Here is a 19,100-nt window from a genome sequence, read left to right as displayed (position 1 = left end):
GCCTTTTTTTGTTAGGATAAGCTGGTTTAGAGGCAGTACCACAAATCAGAAAAGTGTTTCTGCAAGATACATATAATCTACTTCTACTACAGAATTTTCAGGAAATATTTTACAATTTAAATTGATTCATTTTTTGAAGATGTGCCACAGACCACTTCTCTACTTCAGGAGGAAAATACACATTTTCATAACCTTTCTCAATGAGGGCGGAACACACCCTTTGGCTGTAGCTAGCAGGATAGCTATATCCTGATGATTGCAAGGAAATCAAGCAATACATACAAATTATGGTACCCGGAACACAAAAGAGGTGGTGGCACTGTCCTACTCCCTACTGGTTCCACCAGTCCTGCATAGTCAAAGATGCAAGGAAGTATTACATGTACTGCAGTTACAGCAACACCTGTAGCATCTGACTCACAACTAGACAGGTTTACTTACAGATTTCTGGTTTATAGGCATTTTGGGGAAGGCTTCCATAAATGTATGTGTGTGTATCTATCTATCCTGTGCATATAATATATTTTTATATATATATATTAAATATATAGAGGCATCCTCAGGGTGTCTAGACTTTACCCTAATACAGAGGACAACACAGCAGATCTGCCTCTCTAATCAGGTCCACTTGGGGTATCACTTTGCTTTACCAAACTGTGAAAGTTCTATAGCTCATTTTAACAAAAGGAAAAACGTCATCAATATACCCTTGTAACTCTTCTCCAGGGAAAAAAAAATTACAGTCAATCTTTGGGTAGGCTTCTATTCTACATCTTACTTCCTGTATGTCCTCCTTGAGAGGATTATATAATACTGCAAATACATTCTGGCTTTAGAAAACACTCATGTCATACAATCTTATGCAGCCCTTGATTTTTGCAATTATAGAAACAAAATATTAAGAGTGTTATACATATCTCATAAAGCCTTCTGCCTTGTTCACATTTCTTGATTATACATTCAACTTCTACCTTCATGTTCTTGGTATGCATTCCCTTCACTGAAGTATAAGGGACATAAAACTTGCTCAGAAACATAGTCCTGAGGAGTTGTACAAACAAAGAGAGACAACTTCTCTGCCATTACCCTCTCTCTACTGAAATTAGTGACTTATTAGAAGTGGAAAAACAACACTAGTTACAAAGCAGTACATTAAGGAGGTGAAAAGAACAGCAAAGCTTCTTTCAAGCTTGGTTTTAGAAGAAAAAAACACTAGAGGGAGTACTGGAATAGAACTTAAGTTCTGATATGAAGTAAGGAATAAAAATGGATTTCTGTATAACTGGTAGAATGAATACACCAGGTCAATTAAAGCTCAAATAAAGTTAATTTCATGTTTGGGTTTTTTTTTGACATCCTGATTTTTCCTAGTAAATAATACTCATTTCTAGTGACAGAGCTTAAGAGTACTGGAAGTACCTTTGTACAGCAATGATTTCGTGGTGAGTTTCTTCTGTCAACACAAAAGAAATAATCTGATTTTTAATTCTCTGAGGTATATACAGAAATGCTTCAGCTATACACATAATAAATTGAACAAAACAAAAGAATTAACCCAGAACAGGTGATTTGATCTGCTTAAATCCTGATTTCCTGTAACAAAAGTTATTTCTTCTTCACCGAGCTTACCCCCAAGACATCATGCTATACGAGCAAAGATAACAGACGCACATGTAATAAAATCTGAAAAATTCTAATTCAAAATTAAGAGTGCCCTTTGACAATGAGTTTGCTTTTGAGTTTGTGGGGTTTTTTAACCTGTCTACATTTCAATTCTTATAACCTTTAGCAAACTTAATTCACATCAAAGTCAAAGAACAACATAAAATAAGGCAGATCCATATAAGGTATTTTCAGAATATCCATTACCTGCATAAATTAGTTTTTGGCCAGCTATTGGAAAGGCATCTTTTCCTCTTTCTGATTCAATCTTCTCTTTCAGTGCCTTTACCTAAAGCACAAAAACAGTCTTAACGAAAAAGAAAAAAATAGTTCACAATACAAACCTAATTCAGTATACTTTAAGATTTAAATACTAAAGAGTAGTTTCAGTCATATCTTAAGTATCAGCCTTCCAAGGATGTCACTGTAACCACTTGTAGAGGAATATGTTCCCTTGTCAAATAATCTCCTGCGCTTAATCAAATTAGATAAATAATTTCTCCATGAGAAGTTTCCAGTACAAGTGTACAACAAAATGAAAAAATAAATTGAAAAATTTGGGGGATAAAAATATTTTCATCTGCTGACCCATTTGCCCTGTTCTTTCTCTGCATTCAGGCTATACACAGCTGAAGGTTTTCATCATCTTAATATTCTCTTCCAGGAATGCTTTTCTTTTTGGTAAAATCACCATGACATTCAACCTTGAAGTCTCAATATGCAAAGACTTGTGCAAATTGCTCAGCCGCTCATCTTAAATAAGTAGTTTCCAGTAGTTTCCAGCTCTTCCCCCTCCACTGTAATTTCTGGAACTTTTGCACAGCAATTTTAAGCCTACACATTTACTTGCTTACAGGGGCCACTGATGTATCAGCCACACTTTCACAGCATCACATTCAGAGCTCAAATGACACTGTTGTCACATGTCAGAACACTCTTATTCTCCTGGAAGACTCCACAGTGCTGTCCTGAGGAGATAAACAATGTTCCTGCAGAAGCATTCCTGCACTAACACATCTGAAGTCATGTTTTAAGACAAACTGCCTGTATGTACAGTCATTCTTCTTGCTTTCTTATGGACTTTCCAATACACATAAAACAAAGACAACCAATCTGTTATGAACTTATTGCTACAAGCTAACACCATCTTCTAAAGGGTTTTTTTCCCTGAATATTCAAAAAACCTTATTCATAAAACTCTGCAAAGACACAGACCACAACTTATTGCTTCCCTCTGTGCGACTACACCAAAATTGGAAGCCAACTCTTCTTCCTCAGCAGCTGAAGGAAGGATGCTTTTGGTATTTGTATCATACATGACATCCCAGCACTTGCCAAGTGCTTAGGAATCAGCCTCCAACCAGGCAGTTGCTTTTCCATAGGAAAACTAAAAACAGCTCACTGCCATCCCTAAGTCCTGAGGACAGTCAAACCATAACTTGTTTTAATAATGATTTGCTGAAAGCATTATCATTCTCATGCACGCACTTTACAGAAGTCTGTCCTATCCCTGGATTTAAGTTTATTTTTAAAGTGTATTTCCTTGAAAACTAAAAATATAATTTGTTAATTCCTCTTCAATTACTAAGGATGGAAGTCACTTACCTTACGACTGAACAGTTTCCTTAGGCCATGGATAAGCCATCAAGGAGTTTTTCCTGAGCTTTCAACTGTTACATACTTCAGGCAATTCCAGTTAAATGTCCTGCATGCCCTAGGGCAAGTTAATCCCCTAAATCATGTTAAAAGTCAGTTATGTTTTCAAATGCCTAGTTTTTAACACTCTGCTTACCTATTCATATATTTATGCACTTGTATCAATCACTCAAAGATAACGTCTCAAAGCCACTTCTTTTATACCCCATTACCATATTCGTCATAGATCTGTAACAAATATAATGTGACATACAGGTATAATCTATTTTCAGGAAGAAAATTAAGGCTTGTTTCATGTCCACTGCATCAATCAAGCTATTGGTTTCAAATTTCTACTTTGAGTTCTATTCCACACTATAGCCTTTCACCTATGGGGAACAAAACCAAGATCTGTACTCTCAAACAGTGTCTGAACAGCTAACTGTAATAGTCTAGGTCAGGACACGCTAAATACACGTTAATTACTATACAATAACTGGATCCACAAGAAGGAGTTCAGATATTTACTGTAGTAAAATATTGATAGTGATTTTCCAACACTTCCATTTGCCTTTGCTGTCCACCTCATGTGCAGTGCTTCCCCTTACTATGATGTGGCTGACGTACTCCAAGTGACCTGAGGCACTGTTCTCTTCCAAAACCTTCTGTGTAAATCTGTGACAAATGACAGGGCTACGCTTTCACCCCTTTTGGCAGGTGGCACTCCTCTCCAGACATAGGCAAACTTCCATTTACACTATGGAGCCAAGGGAATTGAGAAAATAAATGTGTTCATTATGACAGTGGCTGAACAAGAAGCAGTATTCACAGAACCACAGGATAGTTTGGGTTGGAAGGGACCTGTAAAGATCCCCCAGTCCAACCCCCATGCAGCGAGCAGGGATATCTTCAAGTAGATCAGGCTGATCCAAGCCCCATCCAACCTGGTCTTGAATACTTCCAGGGATGGGGCGTCCACAGCTACTCCAGTGTTTCACCACCCTCACTGTACAAAATTTCTTCCTCACATCTAGTCTAAATCTACCCTCTTTTAGTTTAAAACTATTATCCTCTGCCCCATCATAACAAGCCTGCTCCAAAGTCTGTTTCCATCTTTCTTATATCACAGAACACAGAATATTCTGAGTTGGAAGGGACCTAGAGGGATCATGGAGTCCAACTCTTAAGTCAATGGCCCGTAAGCCCCCTTTAGGTACTGGAAGGTGTTCCAAGATCTTCACAGTCTTTTTCCTCCAGGTTGAACAACACCAGCTCTCTCAGCCTGCCTCCATAGGACAGGCGCTCCAGCACTCTGACCTTTGTGGCCTCCTCTGGACCAGCTCTAACATATCCTTCATGTGCTGAGGACCTTTAAGAGTATGAACCCTCAGCTTCCACAGAATTACACCTGGGAAAACTAACTTGGCATCCACAAGCAGACTGAGCCTCATGAACAACCTGTGTGTCTGACACAGTAGTCTGAACCACCTTCATTAGGATTTAAATAGATGCTCCATTTTAAATGGGAAATTAAAAAAAAAAAAAAAAAAGAATTAAAGCCCTCTCAGTGTTCTTCAGAAAGACTGCTGCATCTTCCAGCTGCTGGTACAGTGAGCTGTTGAAAAAAGCCACATCCTAAACTTTTGTCACTAGCAAATTGGGTTGCTGAGAATCTAGACCTCAGCATAGCCATTGGTTCACACTTAAGTGAAAATTAATTTTGGGAAAGCACACTCAGCACACTGATCTGTCAAACTGAGAAAGCAGGCTTAAAATATACAGCCAACTTCTGAATCCACAGTTATGATGTATTTTTCTCATAAATACAGATCCATAAAAAAAATCCTTCAGGCTACCTAGCCTTATTCAATCTGATCAGAGTTCAAAATGTATTTCAGTCCTCAGTGAATCCCATTTTTCTTCTGCCCCAATAAATTTCACAGCATCTCAAAGGGAGCCTGTACTTTATGATAGTACCTTTAAGAATGAGCATCAATTCATCTACAAACACTTACTCTAAAGACTCAGAAACATCACACTTACAAGACAAGGTGATCTTCCTCTGTCCTCTATGAATTTAGATGCAAAACTCTCCCTGCTATTGAGAGACTGAACTCCATGTCCTCAAGAATATATGCCATGTAATTGAAAGTTAGAGCTGATCAACTCCTACTTGAAAAATTAGGGTCCTCTGAAGAAATAACAGTTCCTAACTGCATCCCAGCTAGGCATCCTAAAATTGTGTTTCACAAAATCACCAGTGCTAAGTTGCCCAGTTGTTCCCCGCAGTTAATTTTCTCCAGATAACCTTGGGTTCCATCTAGACAAGCAGTTCCCTTTGAGCAAACACCCTCCCCTCCCTCTCACACCAGTTTTCATTTCTCCTACCTCATACATATGCTTACACAAAAGAGGTAAAAATAATCAGTTTATTCAAAGACACATTTCAAAAATCCTAATGAAAAAGTGAACAGTATACTTTCATCAATTTTAATTTATATTTTACACAGACTGTACTTACACAGGCAAGATAAACTGCTGTATTCCTCAAGATCTGCAGAGAAACTGAATACAAAACTGAAAAGGATCTCTTCTGACATCAAGCCACAAACCAACCCTCCACACCACAAGCTTCATCAGGAATTTGATCCACCTGAAGACCAATAAGGTTGTTTGCTACTTCTATCACAAGGCTGCTACAAAGTTCATTCTGATGTTGGAAGCCCTTTCCTAATTTACAGCCCAAATCAATTCATATATTATTAATACTCATTTGTTCTCGGGCTGATGTTACAATTCAAGAAGGTATAGCCTTCCCACCTCCCATGGTGCTTATTGGTGTAAAACATTTATGCAACACTACCAAAACTTGTGAGCTAAGCTAGGCAAGAGCCCTTTAGCATCCTTTCACGTGAGAGTCCCAGTTTTCCACAGGCTCCAGGCATCCCTTTTTTTTTCCATCTGATCTGGTGGAAATTCATTCCCCTTGGGAACAGGTGGCTAGCACACATGTAGCAGAGAAGTATCACTACAGGATCTGTGATCTTCAGGGTTTAACCTTTTAGTAAACCTGACTCAATTAGTCTATGCTGCTCATTTGAAAGCCATTTCCAAAAGTCTGACCCTCAATCAGGAAGCCAGGTACTAAAAATCAAACTTTGTTTCTTTCAGTTCCATCACGCTTCTGTTGATTTGTACTCAAATTCTTCATGGCTGGGCTTTGCGAATGAAGATTTGGGAAGGGCTCTACCCACGTTTGTTGCAAGCACATTGACTCAAATTCTTACCAAGTGAATAAAAGGACTATGAAGAGATGGATTACAAGACAAACTCTGGAGGACTTCCACTACCAACCGAACTGTTTCTCTTAACAAAGAAACAGGTTTTTTTAATCTACCTTATAATTCTCTGCCATTCTTCATCTTTTTCTGTAATATACTAACAGGTTTCTCCCAGACTGTGGGGAAAGACATGGTTGGACACGGACAAAATGCTTTCAGTCCAAAAGGCTTTGCTCTCCCCCTTCTCCCTGAGGGAGGATACAATAGTCTGAACACTTCTATTTAGAATTTAGGCTTAATATTCCTGAGTCTTCCCCTCCCACTGCCCTTGCAAACACATTTACCATACATTATACTATCATATAGACACTGCTCCAAGTCAGGTGAGGACAATGAAGTTGTGTCAGACAATAAACCAGCTAATGAAGCAACAAACTGACCAGTGCAACAGGTTTTATTACCCTTAATCGAACTACATGATCAGTAACTAATTAACAACAAATATTGTGCCTACTACTGAAATCTCCAGAGGAAAAGAAACTACTCAGCTCACAAGTCAACACTTTGCAGTACTTTTAGTGTTAAGAACACATTTGGTTCCAGCTACTTCCTTTTACAAATTATAAAAGCAGATTTTTCTGACACAAACCTACATTTACTGTTCCCTGGTATTGCCTTTCTAAACAGGACACTCATATTTAGTCAGGAGACCATACTGGTGGTTGCATGAACAGATTATTGCCCTACTTCACGCTCCAAAGCTATAACAGATAATTGGGAAGAGTCGTGAAGCCAGTCAGATTTGTGAGCTTATTAAGTGCCTGAAAAAAAACCTCAATTGTATTCAACTAAACAAGGCATTTAAAGTTATTCTAACATTTAAAAACAGCCTCACAGACAGGATAAGGCATTCATAAACTTCCATATTTACTAGTTGTATTTACTGTGCTGGAGTTTGTACACAAAGCAGCAGCATTGTCTGGAAGAAAAATAGTCTGGAACCGGTAAGGTAAAAATCCAAATTTAGCTCTGATGTTTTACTTTCTGGGCAATTACCTCTGTCTGTCTAATCTCCAAAAATCGAGCTCATCTAAATCCAGGTGAAATTCATAAATCTAGCAGTTGCTGTTATACACTGCACAGAGATCAACAGCATTAATTTCTGATCTCAGAATTGGCCTCTACACACTTCCATCCTGCATTTCCAAACTGATCTAAGCCCTGCCTAAAAGGAGACACTAGCAGCCAGTTCTCTGATGCAAGATGGTGATAAAAGAGCTGTGCACATGCAGCTTTGTACTAACACAGGAACACAACTATCTGAAGCTCCAAGAAAAGCAGAAAGATGTGGCTATAGACAGCTCTGCCTAGGAACCCACAAAGGCTTGTTTTAAGGAGAAATCTGACATTCTCTAAGTAAGGGAGTCTTGCCTGGTCACACTGATTGGCATGAACAATCCTCCTGTACCTTTAGGCAGCCAATTTCTACAACACAAACTGATTTACGAATGTAAAAGCAACACAGTGGTTTGATTACGAAGATAACTGACAAGACATTTCAAGTAACTATGAAAAGACACTTCTTAAAAAAGCCTTTTCCGTTATTGCATACTGGCAAACCAGTTGGAGAGGTGCCTCTGACACAAAAACATGAGGAATGTCTGTAGTCAGCCTACAGACAACACTCTGGCTGGGTGTGCTCATGGCAGTGGCAAGTCCTTTCCTCTCCTTTTCCTGTTCTTTTGGCACTCCATGCAGGGCAGCATGCAAAGAACAGCAATCTGGGTCCCTTATAGGGACTAGGTAAGACATGCTGCACATCCCCATGTCCTGTAAACTAAAGAGTGATTTGTTTCAGTGAATACACTCCATCCAAGGGAGCTGTGACTGAAGACACAAACCTCTGTGGGAGAAGACATTGTAAGCCGCATCCTTCAGCTCTCTAAGTTTACACCACCTTATTTTATACCTGTAGATACTCATTCAGGAAAGTATTTTCCTGTGTTTTAGGAATTCAACAAAAATATTTTCAAAGGGTTTGTTGGTAAACATGCCCCTGTATGTACAAGGGCAGCAATGAGGCTAGCCAGTAGCAGAATCATCTGCTCCTATAATTCTTTTTAATCAGCAGTACTCTCCATATTCCAAGTTTCAAAGGGAACACCTTCCAGCCTGTTGCTATCCATATGAAGGACACATATCCTTGCTTTCCAATCATACCTGCAAAATAGATTTTAAATATAAGACACAAGTATGTACAGAACTATCTTTAAGTGTGTACAACCTGTATATTTAAATTCTCAGTCTTTTGGCCACGTCGGGAATGGTGTTCCAAGAAAGTTTGGATTGCTGACCACATAATACTGAAAATTTATTGTAAGTACAAAGCTAAGTTTTCATTCCTGACAGCTAAACTGGATAAGAACATTATAAATGAAACAGCTGTAAAATTATGGTCAGAGCCAATGCAACGAAAAATGAGTAACATGTAAAAACATACTCTAATATGTATAAAATAATTTAGTTGTATTAAGTAATTTATCCTATCTTATCCTTTCCTTTACTAAATTTTAAAGAAATAAGTGTCATCCTGCCCAAAGTTCTCTGGAAATTATATTAGAATGCTCAATAGAATCCAAGGAAAATATTCCTGAACATGTGAAAGCCTAGTCTTCCTCAGCTAAGAATGAGAACAACTTCCCTTGCTTGAAAATTCTAACTCTAGCCAGGAAGCAGGAAAAGGAATATCTACCAAAGCAAAGCAGTAGCAAAAAATAACCCCAGAGAGTTTATTAAATAAACATGAATTATCAGAGAACACAACTCTCATAAACGCTACAGTCTGCAAAGTATGAAAATAATAGGAAAAAAGGAAATGCTCTGTGATACTCTTACTCTGGTAATCTCTGAAGTTACGATTTTGCAGAGTCATGTACGGAGCCTCAAGCAGCAAGTACGAACCCTCCAAATTCACACCTCCTCTGACTGTGTAAGTACAAACACTCACCAATAAAATCCTGAAGACATGCAAGAGCAATATAACAATCCTCTAGAAGAGCAAAAAAATATTCACTCTAAAATCAAAGAATACTTAGAGAAAAACACCAGGACTTAAAACAGAAAGGCATCTTTAACCCAAAAGGGTATTTCTGGATTTTGAACAGGAACCATGGGAGCACTTTTCCTCTAACCACTAAAAATTATAAACTCTCAGGGAAATACACATACAATTCTCTTATCCACAACTGTTGCTGGACTAACCTGCCTTGAGACATGTAGGAAGGAAATAGTAGGAGTAGGTTCATACTTCTTCATACGTTACAAGCCTTAAAGTCAACTCTGATTATGTCACCCAGCAACAGTCTCTGATTCTTGCAGAACTGCTTTGTAAATTTAATTTTTCTGACAAATACAATAAACGACATATTCAGTAAAACTGAAATGACCAAAATTAAATCTATTATGTCTATATCTTCTTCTATTATATAAAAGAAAAATGAGATAAATAAATGTACTACTACTTCTACTACTTACAGTTTGTTCACTTACATACTGAATAGTGTTAACCCTTCTTATTCTGCTGGACCAGGAGGGATTTTTTCAACAGAAGCCCACAGTGATGATTGATATATTTTACAAGAACCCATTATTTGTATCCATTTCCTAGTCCTAACAGAACAAGAACTGATGCCAAGTATGCCTTAAAATTACACAGACTTTTAATACTTATCTCCTTTTTTTACTATATGCTTTAGTATAGCTCTCAATATAATAATAGATACAAACAGATATAACTTAATAAAATTGCGTGGGTTCATGAACAGCATTCTCTTTTGTCCTACCCCTTCAGACTATAGTTTGTAGTAATTCATAAATTTATGACTGCACTCTCTAAAGAGAATTAAAGCACTTGTCCTTTTACCATAGACACCCCCCATACACTTATTAAGTACCTTCCTCCCTCATATGTACCACCTCATTGCTGTTACAAAGCCAAAATGTTTTTTATATTCCCTACAAACCAGAAAATAGGAGATTCTTTGTTATTGCATTGCCTTCTGAAAAATGAAAGTAGTATATCTTTTTCCTTGCAGTATACCTATTTTATCTGGAAAAAAATGAAGTATTTGCCAAACCTCACTTCTTCCTTATTACATACCCTTTGGATCACGCTCCATTTTTGCTGGAACACACTCCCCACACATTTAAGAGAACTTCAGGTAGTGTCCAACCTAAATTTCTAAACTTAAAGACCAGGAGCTTCTAGCACTGAAGATCCAAAAATAGCCATAAACAGGTTTAACAATAGAGCATAAACATATTATGGATGCACCAGAACACAGAGAAGCTCAAATTCCCACAGCTCAGTGTTCTGCTGACATGATATTAAACAAGCTGGCTTCCCCTGGGTGTTCAAACACTGTGGTGGAACAGTGAAATGTGAAAGCCTAAATTATGTGACACAGAGACTTGGCCAAAAGACTCCTGACATCCTGAATGTTCCTTGCACCCCTCTGCATTTTGACAAACAGGTTTTTAGGTTAATGGCGCAGGGGAGCTGAAAATCAAACAGGACAGACTTACTTTTGCCTGGCATTTCATTTCCAAAGGAAGTTAATAGTGTTTGTTGAGATTTTTTTAAAGCCTGCTTCATGTCTACATAGTGATAACTACAACAGAGTTGCTACATTTAGAAGCCTACAAGGTCATCACTGTCACCTCAGCCAAGGGATGTGGGTACACAGGCCTGCATCTGTGTCAGACAGGGCTTATTACCTGCTGCTAACATAATGTTCAATGTATTACAGACATCCAAAAACAGAAGCAGCAGCTTGTGCATTTAGATACACGCTTTCATTTTTCCTGTTTGAGCCTGAATGCCCAGGACCCTGAATGGAACACCAGAATGATCACCATGGGTAGATCCACCATTCTACAGAGCCCAAGTGCAACACTGGTACCCCCAAAACTCAACAAAAACAGCCATGCCTGCAAAAATCTCTCCATTTGATGACAAGCCTTCCCCAGTAACAGGGTCTGAGGCTAAACCTTTTCAACTTCTTTAGCCAGTCCTAATATTTGACAGTCTTCAACCAGCACTTTGGCAAGCAGGATGGCTTCAAGTCTAGTTTTTGTTCAGTCAAACTACTCAGCTGGCCAATACTTTAAATCACAACTAAACCAAAATTTAAGTCACATAATGGAAGGCAAGTTTAAAATTCAACTGTCTGATTTAACAGGGGAAAAAGATCAGTTTCTTGTGAAAAAGTCACAAGAAGGCTAACTAATTATTAGAAAATGTGTTGTTTCAAATTCTCACTGGAAGGTTTGTTTAAATATTCCTTACTGTTAATGACAACTCTTAGTTACAAGCATAAACTCTTGTTAGAATGCTACCTTGCACGGTAACATCAAGTCTCTTCAGATTAATGTGGTATCGAGAATAAGGGGAGAAGTTGCTAGACCAGAATCCAACTTTGGAGCAACAGGTTTCCTCTGTCTATCACAACTACATGATTTTGGCCTTGTCACAGTAAAGGGCACAGCTCCAAGTAAACAAGCCTACCTCTGTGTGAGAAATACACACGTGGTCCAATGACTAAAAGTAATGTCTCCTAAACTCCACAAAACACATTTGTTTCAAGATGTTAGAAAATTAATCTAAGAAGCCAGAGTCATGTACGGAGCCTCAAGCAGCAAATACAAACCCTCCAAATTCAGCACTTAGCAAAACTAGCACTTAGCTAAAATTGGTATTTTCCAAAAATGAGCTGAGAACTTCCAAGCACATACTTTTGAAACACTTACTTAACACATTTCAAAGCATTTTCCAATTTTAAGATTCAGTTTCTAGAAGAAGGCTCAAAACTTTTCTTTTCTTTACTAAGTTCTATGCTTTGTAACAAAACACTTTCAACAATAATTTCTTCATAATTTTCTAAAAAAGTATGCCAAGGAAACTTTATATATTTTTTTACCCATACAGGTCAAGTCTTCGTCCTGCCCTCTGTAAAACAAAGTTCTCCTCAAATCCTACCCATATTTCCCTCTATCTTACCATCCATTCCTGGCCAAAACCTGAAATATTATGCTCATGAGAAGCATTCTTATTCTGAGGTCCCATAACATCTACATTTGTAAACAGAGGGTGCAGTCTCATTTCCCACAATCCAACCTGTAGCCATTGCATTCTACTGCCTCATAAACTGGTGAGGGCTTTGACTGGCAACATTCCTCTCCCTGAATTCACCTCCCAGGACCTCAGTGAATACAGGGAGCAGGAGAAAAGATGAAGAGTCCTTACTCCGTAACAGGAAGGACAGATGTTTTAAATATTTGAAGGTTTCTAACACATGCTTCTCCAAGACATTTGCCACATCCCTCGGCCACACTGCTTGCACAAATGAGCTCTCAGTCCAACTTTAACAATCATCCTTTATTTTCTTCTGAAGATGGGAAGGGAAGAGGGTAAACAGACTTTATAAAAGCAGATACAATGTTCCATAGTTTCCAGAGCTTCGCTGCCCACCTGTCACATGAAAGGCTGCTGCAGGCAAGCCTTCACCTGCCAGCCTCCTCAAATTTTTCAAACCAAGGCCACAACTGTGCCTGGGCTTGGCTTTTAGAGCAAACACCCCTGCTGATGACAAGGCAACTTCCAACCCTGCCAACTCACTTATAGGCCCTTCCTCTTATCATGGAACGCTGCATTTCCCTGAGGATTTTTCAGTAGACTCCTGTGGGCCGGTCGAAAACATTCACCTGAGCACACAACACGTCTCCTCCCCGCTCGCAGAATCGTGAGAGACACACACTCACTGTAAACACACCAAGGAGAGATTCACGCTGCTGTGAATCCCACCACACAGCCCAACACCTCTGCAGGACGCTCCACCGAGATCAGCAGTCTCCCGTGCACTCCCTCACCTCCTAATTAACCTGCAGGTTAATTAATCACTGCAGCTCACCCTGCGAGACAAAACAACAAACCCTCCCCGCACTCACCCACCTGCACCGAGCACAGCGTACACACCTGCGATGCACCTGGGAGCAAACACGAGCTGCTCTCCTGCACACACATTCCTGTCCCACAAGAAAAGCCCCACAGCTTTCCCAGCGCCTCCTTTCCTGGTGGGAATCCATGGGAAGGACCACCACGTTTGCCTTCTGCTGCACCGCCCTCCCCCACCCGAGTACTCCCAGTATAAACCATCTGTGCCCATTACCCCCTAATCCATAGGTGTGGGCACCTCGATTCCTGAAAGGAAAAACTTTCGCTATTTGTAGTGCTCCCCTCCTCCCCAGCTCTACGTGAGTTTATTTATTTCTTCTCCCACCTCCCGGGCTATTCCCCCTTTCCCACTTCCTGGGCTATCTCACCTCCCACCTCCGGGGCGTTCTCCTTCAAAACAAGGGATAAAGTCCTTCCGCCAGGGGCTTTGGCCGCGGTAGCCCCTTTCCTTGAGCGATGGGAAGTCACCCTCACCCAGCCGCATCCCGAGGTAAAGGGGATTCCGCATCACCCCCTGCTGCGCTCACACCTCCCTCCCTCCCTCCCCCCCAAACCTCCTCGAACCCCCAGGAATCCTCCACTGCACCACCCCTACGGTCCCATCCTCTCACTGATGCCCCACCATCCCCACCGGAGGGCTCCATCCCCCTCTTTTCCCCCCGGGGGCGAAGGAACGGATCCCCGCATCCCTCCCCACCGCCGCGTCCCGGGGCGGGGTGGAGGGAGCCCAGGAATATCCGCACCGTCTCCTCGGGGTCGATGTCGATGCGGAAGGTTTGCTGCTGGAGGGTCTTGAGCGTGATCTGCATGGCGGCGGGTGATCTCCGCGCTCCGGGCCCCGCGTCCCTTCCCCTGGAAGAAGCCGGGAAGGGGAGGAGAAAAAGAGGAGGAGGAGAAGGAGGCGGTTCCGGCGGGAGGGCGAGACGCGCACGCGCCCGTCGGGGCGCCCGCAATGGCGCAGGCGGCGGCGGTGTGTGAGGGCGGGATGCGCCGGGGGCGGTGCACAAATATACACGCACAGACACACGGGAATAGAAACATAGAGAGTCACGGAGCTGGAGAGCTCTGAGGGAATCGAGTCCAAACGATGACCAGTGACCGAACGCCGCCATGTCGCCCAGACTTTGGCGCTGAGCGCCGCGTTCAGTGTTTCCCTAAATACCTCCAGGGACGGTGACTCCACCACCTCCCTGGGCAGCCCCTTCCAGTGTCTAATAACCTGTTCCGTGAAGAAATTCCTCGTAATGTCCAACCTAAGCCTCCCCTGGTGCAGTTTGAGGCCGTTTTCTGTCATCCTGTCCCTTGTTCCCTGGGAGCAGAGCCCGACCGCCCCGACTCCACCCTCCCGTTAGGGATTTGCAGGGAGAGAGAAGGTCACCCCTGAGCTTCCTTTTCTCCAGGCTGAGCCTCCGCCGCTCTCCTCCAGCTCCCTCAGCCGCTCCGGGTGCTCCAGACCTTTCCCCAGTCCTATTCCTTTCTCTGGACCTGGTCCAGCACCAAAATGTCATTCTTAAAATGAGGGGCCCAGACATACAGTGCTGATAAGTTGATTATCACTTGTTACGCAAGCGTATTAATACACATTCGTGTTTATAGCACCTCAGCTCTGGCAGTACTGGTTTCATAGAATCATAGAATGTTAAGAGGTTGGAAGGGACCTTAAAGATCATCTATTCCCAACCTTCCCCTGCCATGGGCAGGGACACTTTCCACTAGACCAGGTTGCTCAAGGTCTTATCCAACCTGGCACTGAACACTGCCAGGGTTGAGGCATCCACAGCATCCCTGAGCAACCTGTTCCAATGTTTCACTACCCTCACAGTGAAGAATTTATTCCTTTTATCTAACTTTCAATTTGTACCCATTACTCACTATCCTATCACTACAGTTCTGGACAAAAAGTTCCTCTCTGCTTTCTTTGTGGCTCCTTCAGGTACTGGAAGGCTGCTATGAGGTCTCCATGGAACCTTCTCTTTTCTAGACTGAACAGCTCCAACTTTCTCAGCCTGTCTTCACAGCAAAGGTGGTCCAGTCCTCTTATCAACTCTGTGGCCCTTCTCTGGACTTGCTCCAATAGTTCCATGTTCTTCTTGTGTTGGGGACAGCAGAACTGGATGCAGCATTCAAGGTGAAGTCTCACAAGAACAGAGTAGATGGGGAGAATCACCTACCTTGACATGCTGGCCACACTCTTTTGGATGCAGCCCAGGATTCATTTGGCTTTCTGGGCTGCGAGCACACACTGCCCACTCATGATGAGCTTAGTAGTTTAGTCTTTCAGTAGTTAGTGTGTACTTTTGATGGGTTATTAAACTCTATTTGCCCTGATGCTCCTTAGGCAGTAGGGGGAGAGCACTGCTACAAATAAACTTTAAAGTTGAGGAGGCTATGCTGGTAAAAAAGACCCCTGCCCCCACTCCTTATAGCCTCTCTCATCAGCAAGGTGCTATCTCCCTCCTTGTAGCTTCTTCCATTGGCAGGTGTGGGATCTTCCCCCTTACAACCTCTTCCAAGGGCAAGTGTGGGATCCTTTTATAACCCGTTCCATCAGCAGGTTTGGGATCAAGGCATTTTCTTTGTAAACAAGGCTGTCTTTCTGCAAAAGGGGATACTGATGTCAAGCTAGCCTAATACTGTAATGTAATTAAACTCCAAATTTCCTAGTATTGTGTAATGGCTGGAGAAGCTCTGCTCTGCCACATTGTCAGCCTAATGTTTGTAATAAAAAACATATTCTAACATAGTAAGCTTGGCTTGCTAACCATTTCCTCCCAGCAGCGTGGCAGAGCAGGGGCCAGCAGGCAAAGGGAAAGTGGGAGACCCCTCTCCCTGCAGGACTGTGGGAATGGGTACATGTTACACGTACACACAGAGCTGAAGGTGCTGCTGCTGTCAGCGTCCGCCTCGGGCTCTGACACAGCTGCCAGACAGCCAGAGCCTCTTATGGCTTTCACAACCAAAAAGAAACTGCTGACTGTTGCTAGTAGGAATCCAGCATTCTTGGCATTGCAGAATAACTTGCTTGCATTGCATGGTGAGCCATTAAAAAAAAAAAAAAAAAGAGAGAGATGAAATACTGCTGGCTGTCTTTTGCATGAATAGTTACAACTTAAAATATGCTGTTCGTTCACTTTCAGTGTTGCCAGATACCAGATCTAAATCTGTTCGTGTCAGATAAAAGGCATGTTTTCAAACTTTTCATTCAGAAGTCCAGATATGTAAGAGCTGATCTTCACATGCAAATAAAAGTACCTCCTGCTGAGTGTCAGTTTCACTACCCTTTTCAGCTCAGAATATGTTAAATGTAAACTATGCATTCTGCTTTTTGTGGTTGCTGTGTAGAGTGTGAAGCAGTTCTGCCCGTGGTGTGGTGAGGGTTCATTTACTCCATGGCTGTTTAGCTCTGCTGTGAGGGCTTGTAAAAGCCTCAGAAAAACTGGGACTCAACTCCAAAGGCCGTGACTGCTAAGGATGAAGTTTTCCTGATGATTTATTTGAACTTTGAAATAGAATGAGGGAGAAGAAAAGAAAAAGAGAAAGAAAAAAAAGCTGTGATTTTTTTTTCCCCCTCTGAGTGTTCCAGGAACAACTCATTGTATGGGGAGTATAATAAATAAACAAATTCTTGGTATTTCCTCTCCCTGAGCCCATTCAGCTCCATAAAATCTGGCAGTTCTTGACTCTCCTGGGCTTGCAGTTGCAGAATTAAAGGTTAGGTTTTTTTCCCCCAGATTATTCTCAGCATCTAGTTTCATAGTGCTTCTCCTTCACAGCCATTGCTTGTTTTTTTTTCATTCTGCATCTGAAGTACTTTGGATAATTGTCCTGTGTTCAGACTAGAGTATCACAGTTACTAACTTCATTTACAACGGTTTCTATGCTGTCTCAGTGAGCACAGAAACCTCTTCTATGCAAATAAAAAAACTTGGGTTGATTTGAGAGAGATGTGAAATAAGGCCCAAGAGTTGGAAAGACATTTTGGTGGCAAATGCATACGATTACTTTTGATTTTTCAGAACTGCTGGTTCGAAGTAACTTGATCTCCCTGCTGCAGTTTTTCCAGGTTCATGCTTGCCATGGCGTTGTCCTCCTCAGCTCTTTCTGGTTGTCCATGATTCCTAGAAACTTTCTTCTATACATTTCTATTCAAAGCTGTAAACGCACTCCTGGCTTCAAAAACCCTGGCTATTACAGAACTTATTGTGCATAACAGTATCAGTGAGTACATATCTGTGTGTTGTCACCTCAGATTATGCATGTTTCACCTCTTCAGCCACAAAAGAAGACCCTATTGCATGTTATTACAGTTTGCCTACTTTTGGTAAAAGTTTCCATGGTTTCTCTGGCAAAAACTGGGGCAAATAGGAAGAGTTGTTACACAGGTAGATGTGTAGAACGAGTCTAGATGGGCAGCACAGTCTAGAGGGGCTTTGGATCAAATGAAGCACACACTGGTAATGTGTGTCTTTTTCTTCTCCTAACTTCTTCATCTCAGAATTTGGGTAACTTAGAGTTGTATGCGCTAGAGTTTGCTAGTTTGTGAAGTGCCTTACTTTGACTGGATGTTGCCGTAAAATTTGCCTGGTGCCTAATTCTACTTCAGTGTTTTAAAGTTTGCAAGTAAAAGTTTGTCATTCAGCCTGAGAATGTTGTTGTTTTCTCCTGTGCGCTGCCAGGTTGAATCAAAGTACCTAAGCCCCTTTAAAAACTCACTGAGAGAGGTTGGGGCGTAACCAAGTGAAACCAGTACTTAGATTCCAGTTTGCAGTAATTAGTACAGTGTAAATTAATTCACCCTTAATCTAATTCTGTGTGCTCTCAGGAGGTTTATCTGTCTGCAGTTGGCAGCATTATTTCTTTTGCTACAGAAATAATTTGGGGGTTTACTTGAGGTATGAAACTGCTGCCACCCTTTCACAGTCGTCCTCATTTATTGTGCAGCTTCACACCATTTGTCACAATAGTAAAGAGCAGCTGCCCAGAGTAATCAGCTAATTAGACAGTGAGGTATTAGACAGTGACCCTGGGGGCAGTGGTAACATGCAGCAAGGTAGTTGTAACCACTTCAGCCACTACCAGCTGCAGGTAGAAGAGGGTCTGGATCTTACTTTTCACTGGATTTAAGTGCTCTCTCATATCTGCACACCTCATGATCTCAAAGAAAAGAGTCATCAAAAGCAACTGGAGCTTTCAGACTTGGAGAAATCTCACTCTGAGTGCTACTCCCTTGGATAGGGGAAGTCATTGTGTGCATTGTCAGCAGCACACTCAAAAGCATGGAAATTCTTGTTAGAGTTTCCATAAGTACTTGGACATCATGCATGTTAGCACTGGAGTCTACACAGAAGCACCTGTAGTTCACACACACTGACAGAAAGCTAATGTGAGATCAAAATGAAACCCAGCCTTTAGTGATAAAAAGGCACTGAGATTTCTTTTATGCAGGGGTTCAACTTGAGGTCTTTTATTTTGAGAGCAATTGGTTTTCTGTTGTTAACCTTTTAGCCTGA

General features: G+C 41.4%; 1 protein-coding gene across 2 annotated transcripts in view; it reads right to left on the bottom strand.

Annotated features, from left to right (window-relative positions):
- RAD23B (RAD23 homolog B, nucleotide excision repair protein) overlaps positions 1 to 14,498 on the bottom strand; it is a 42,441-nt gene extending 27,943 nt beyond the window's left edge. The window contains exons 1-2 of one of the 2 annotated variants that reach the window (XM_051782786.1): positions 14,334 to 14,498; positions 1,870 to 1,951 (exon numbers count right to left, since the gene is read on the bottom strand). In XM_051782786.1, the coding sequence (XP_051638746.1) occupies positions 1,870 to 1,951; positions 14,334 to 14,399 (148 nt within the window). In that variant the 5' untranslated portion in view covers positions 14,400 to 14,498. Of the gene's footprint in view, positions 1 to 1,869; positions 1,970 to 14,333 lie in introns of both variants that reach the window. The other variant, XM_051782787.1, reaches the window with a different exon arrangement.
- Positions 14,499 to 19,100: the final 4,602 nt, after the last annotated feature.

The sequence above is a fragment of the Manacus candei genome, unplaced genomic scaffold (genome assembly GCF_025592945.1).
Source record: "Manacus candei isolate 608988 ecotype Guabito, Panama unplaced genomic scaffold, ASM2559294v1 h1tg000016l, whole genome shotgun sequence".
Classification (NCBI taxonomy): domain Eukaryota; kingdom Metazoa; phylum Chordata; class Aves; order Passeriformes; family Pipridae; genus Manacus; species Manacus candei.
The sequence above is the reverse complement of the archived record's forward strand: the minus strand, read 5'-3'. Positions and strand labels throughout refer to the sequence as shown.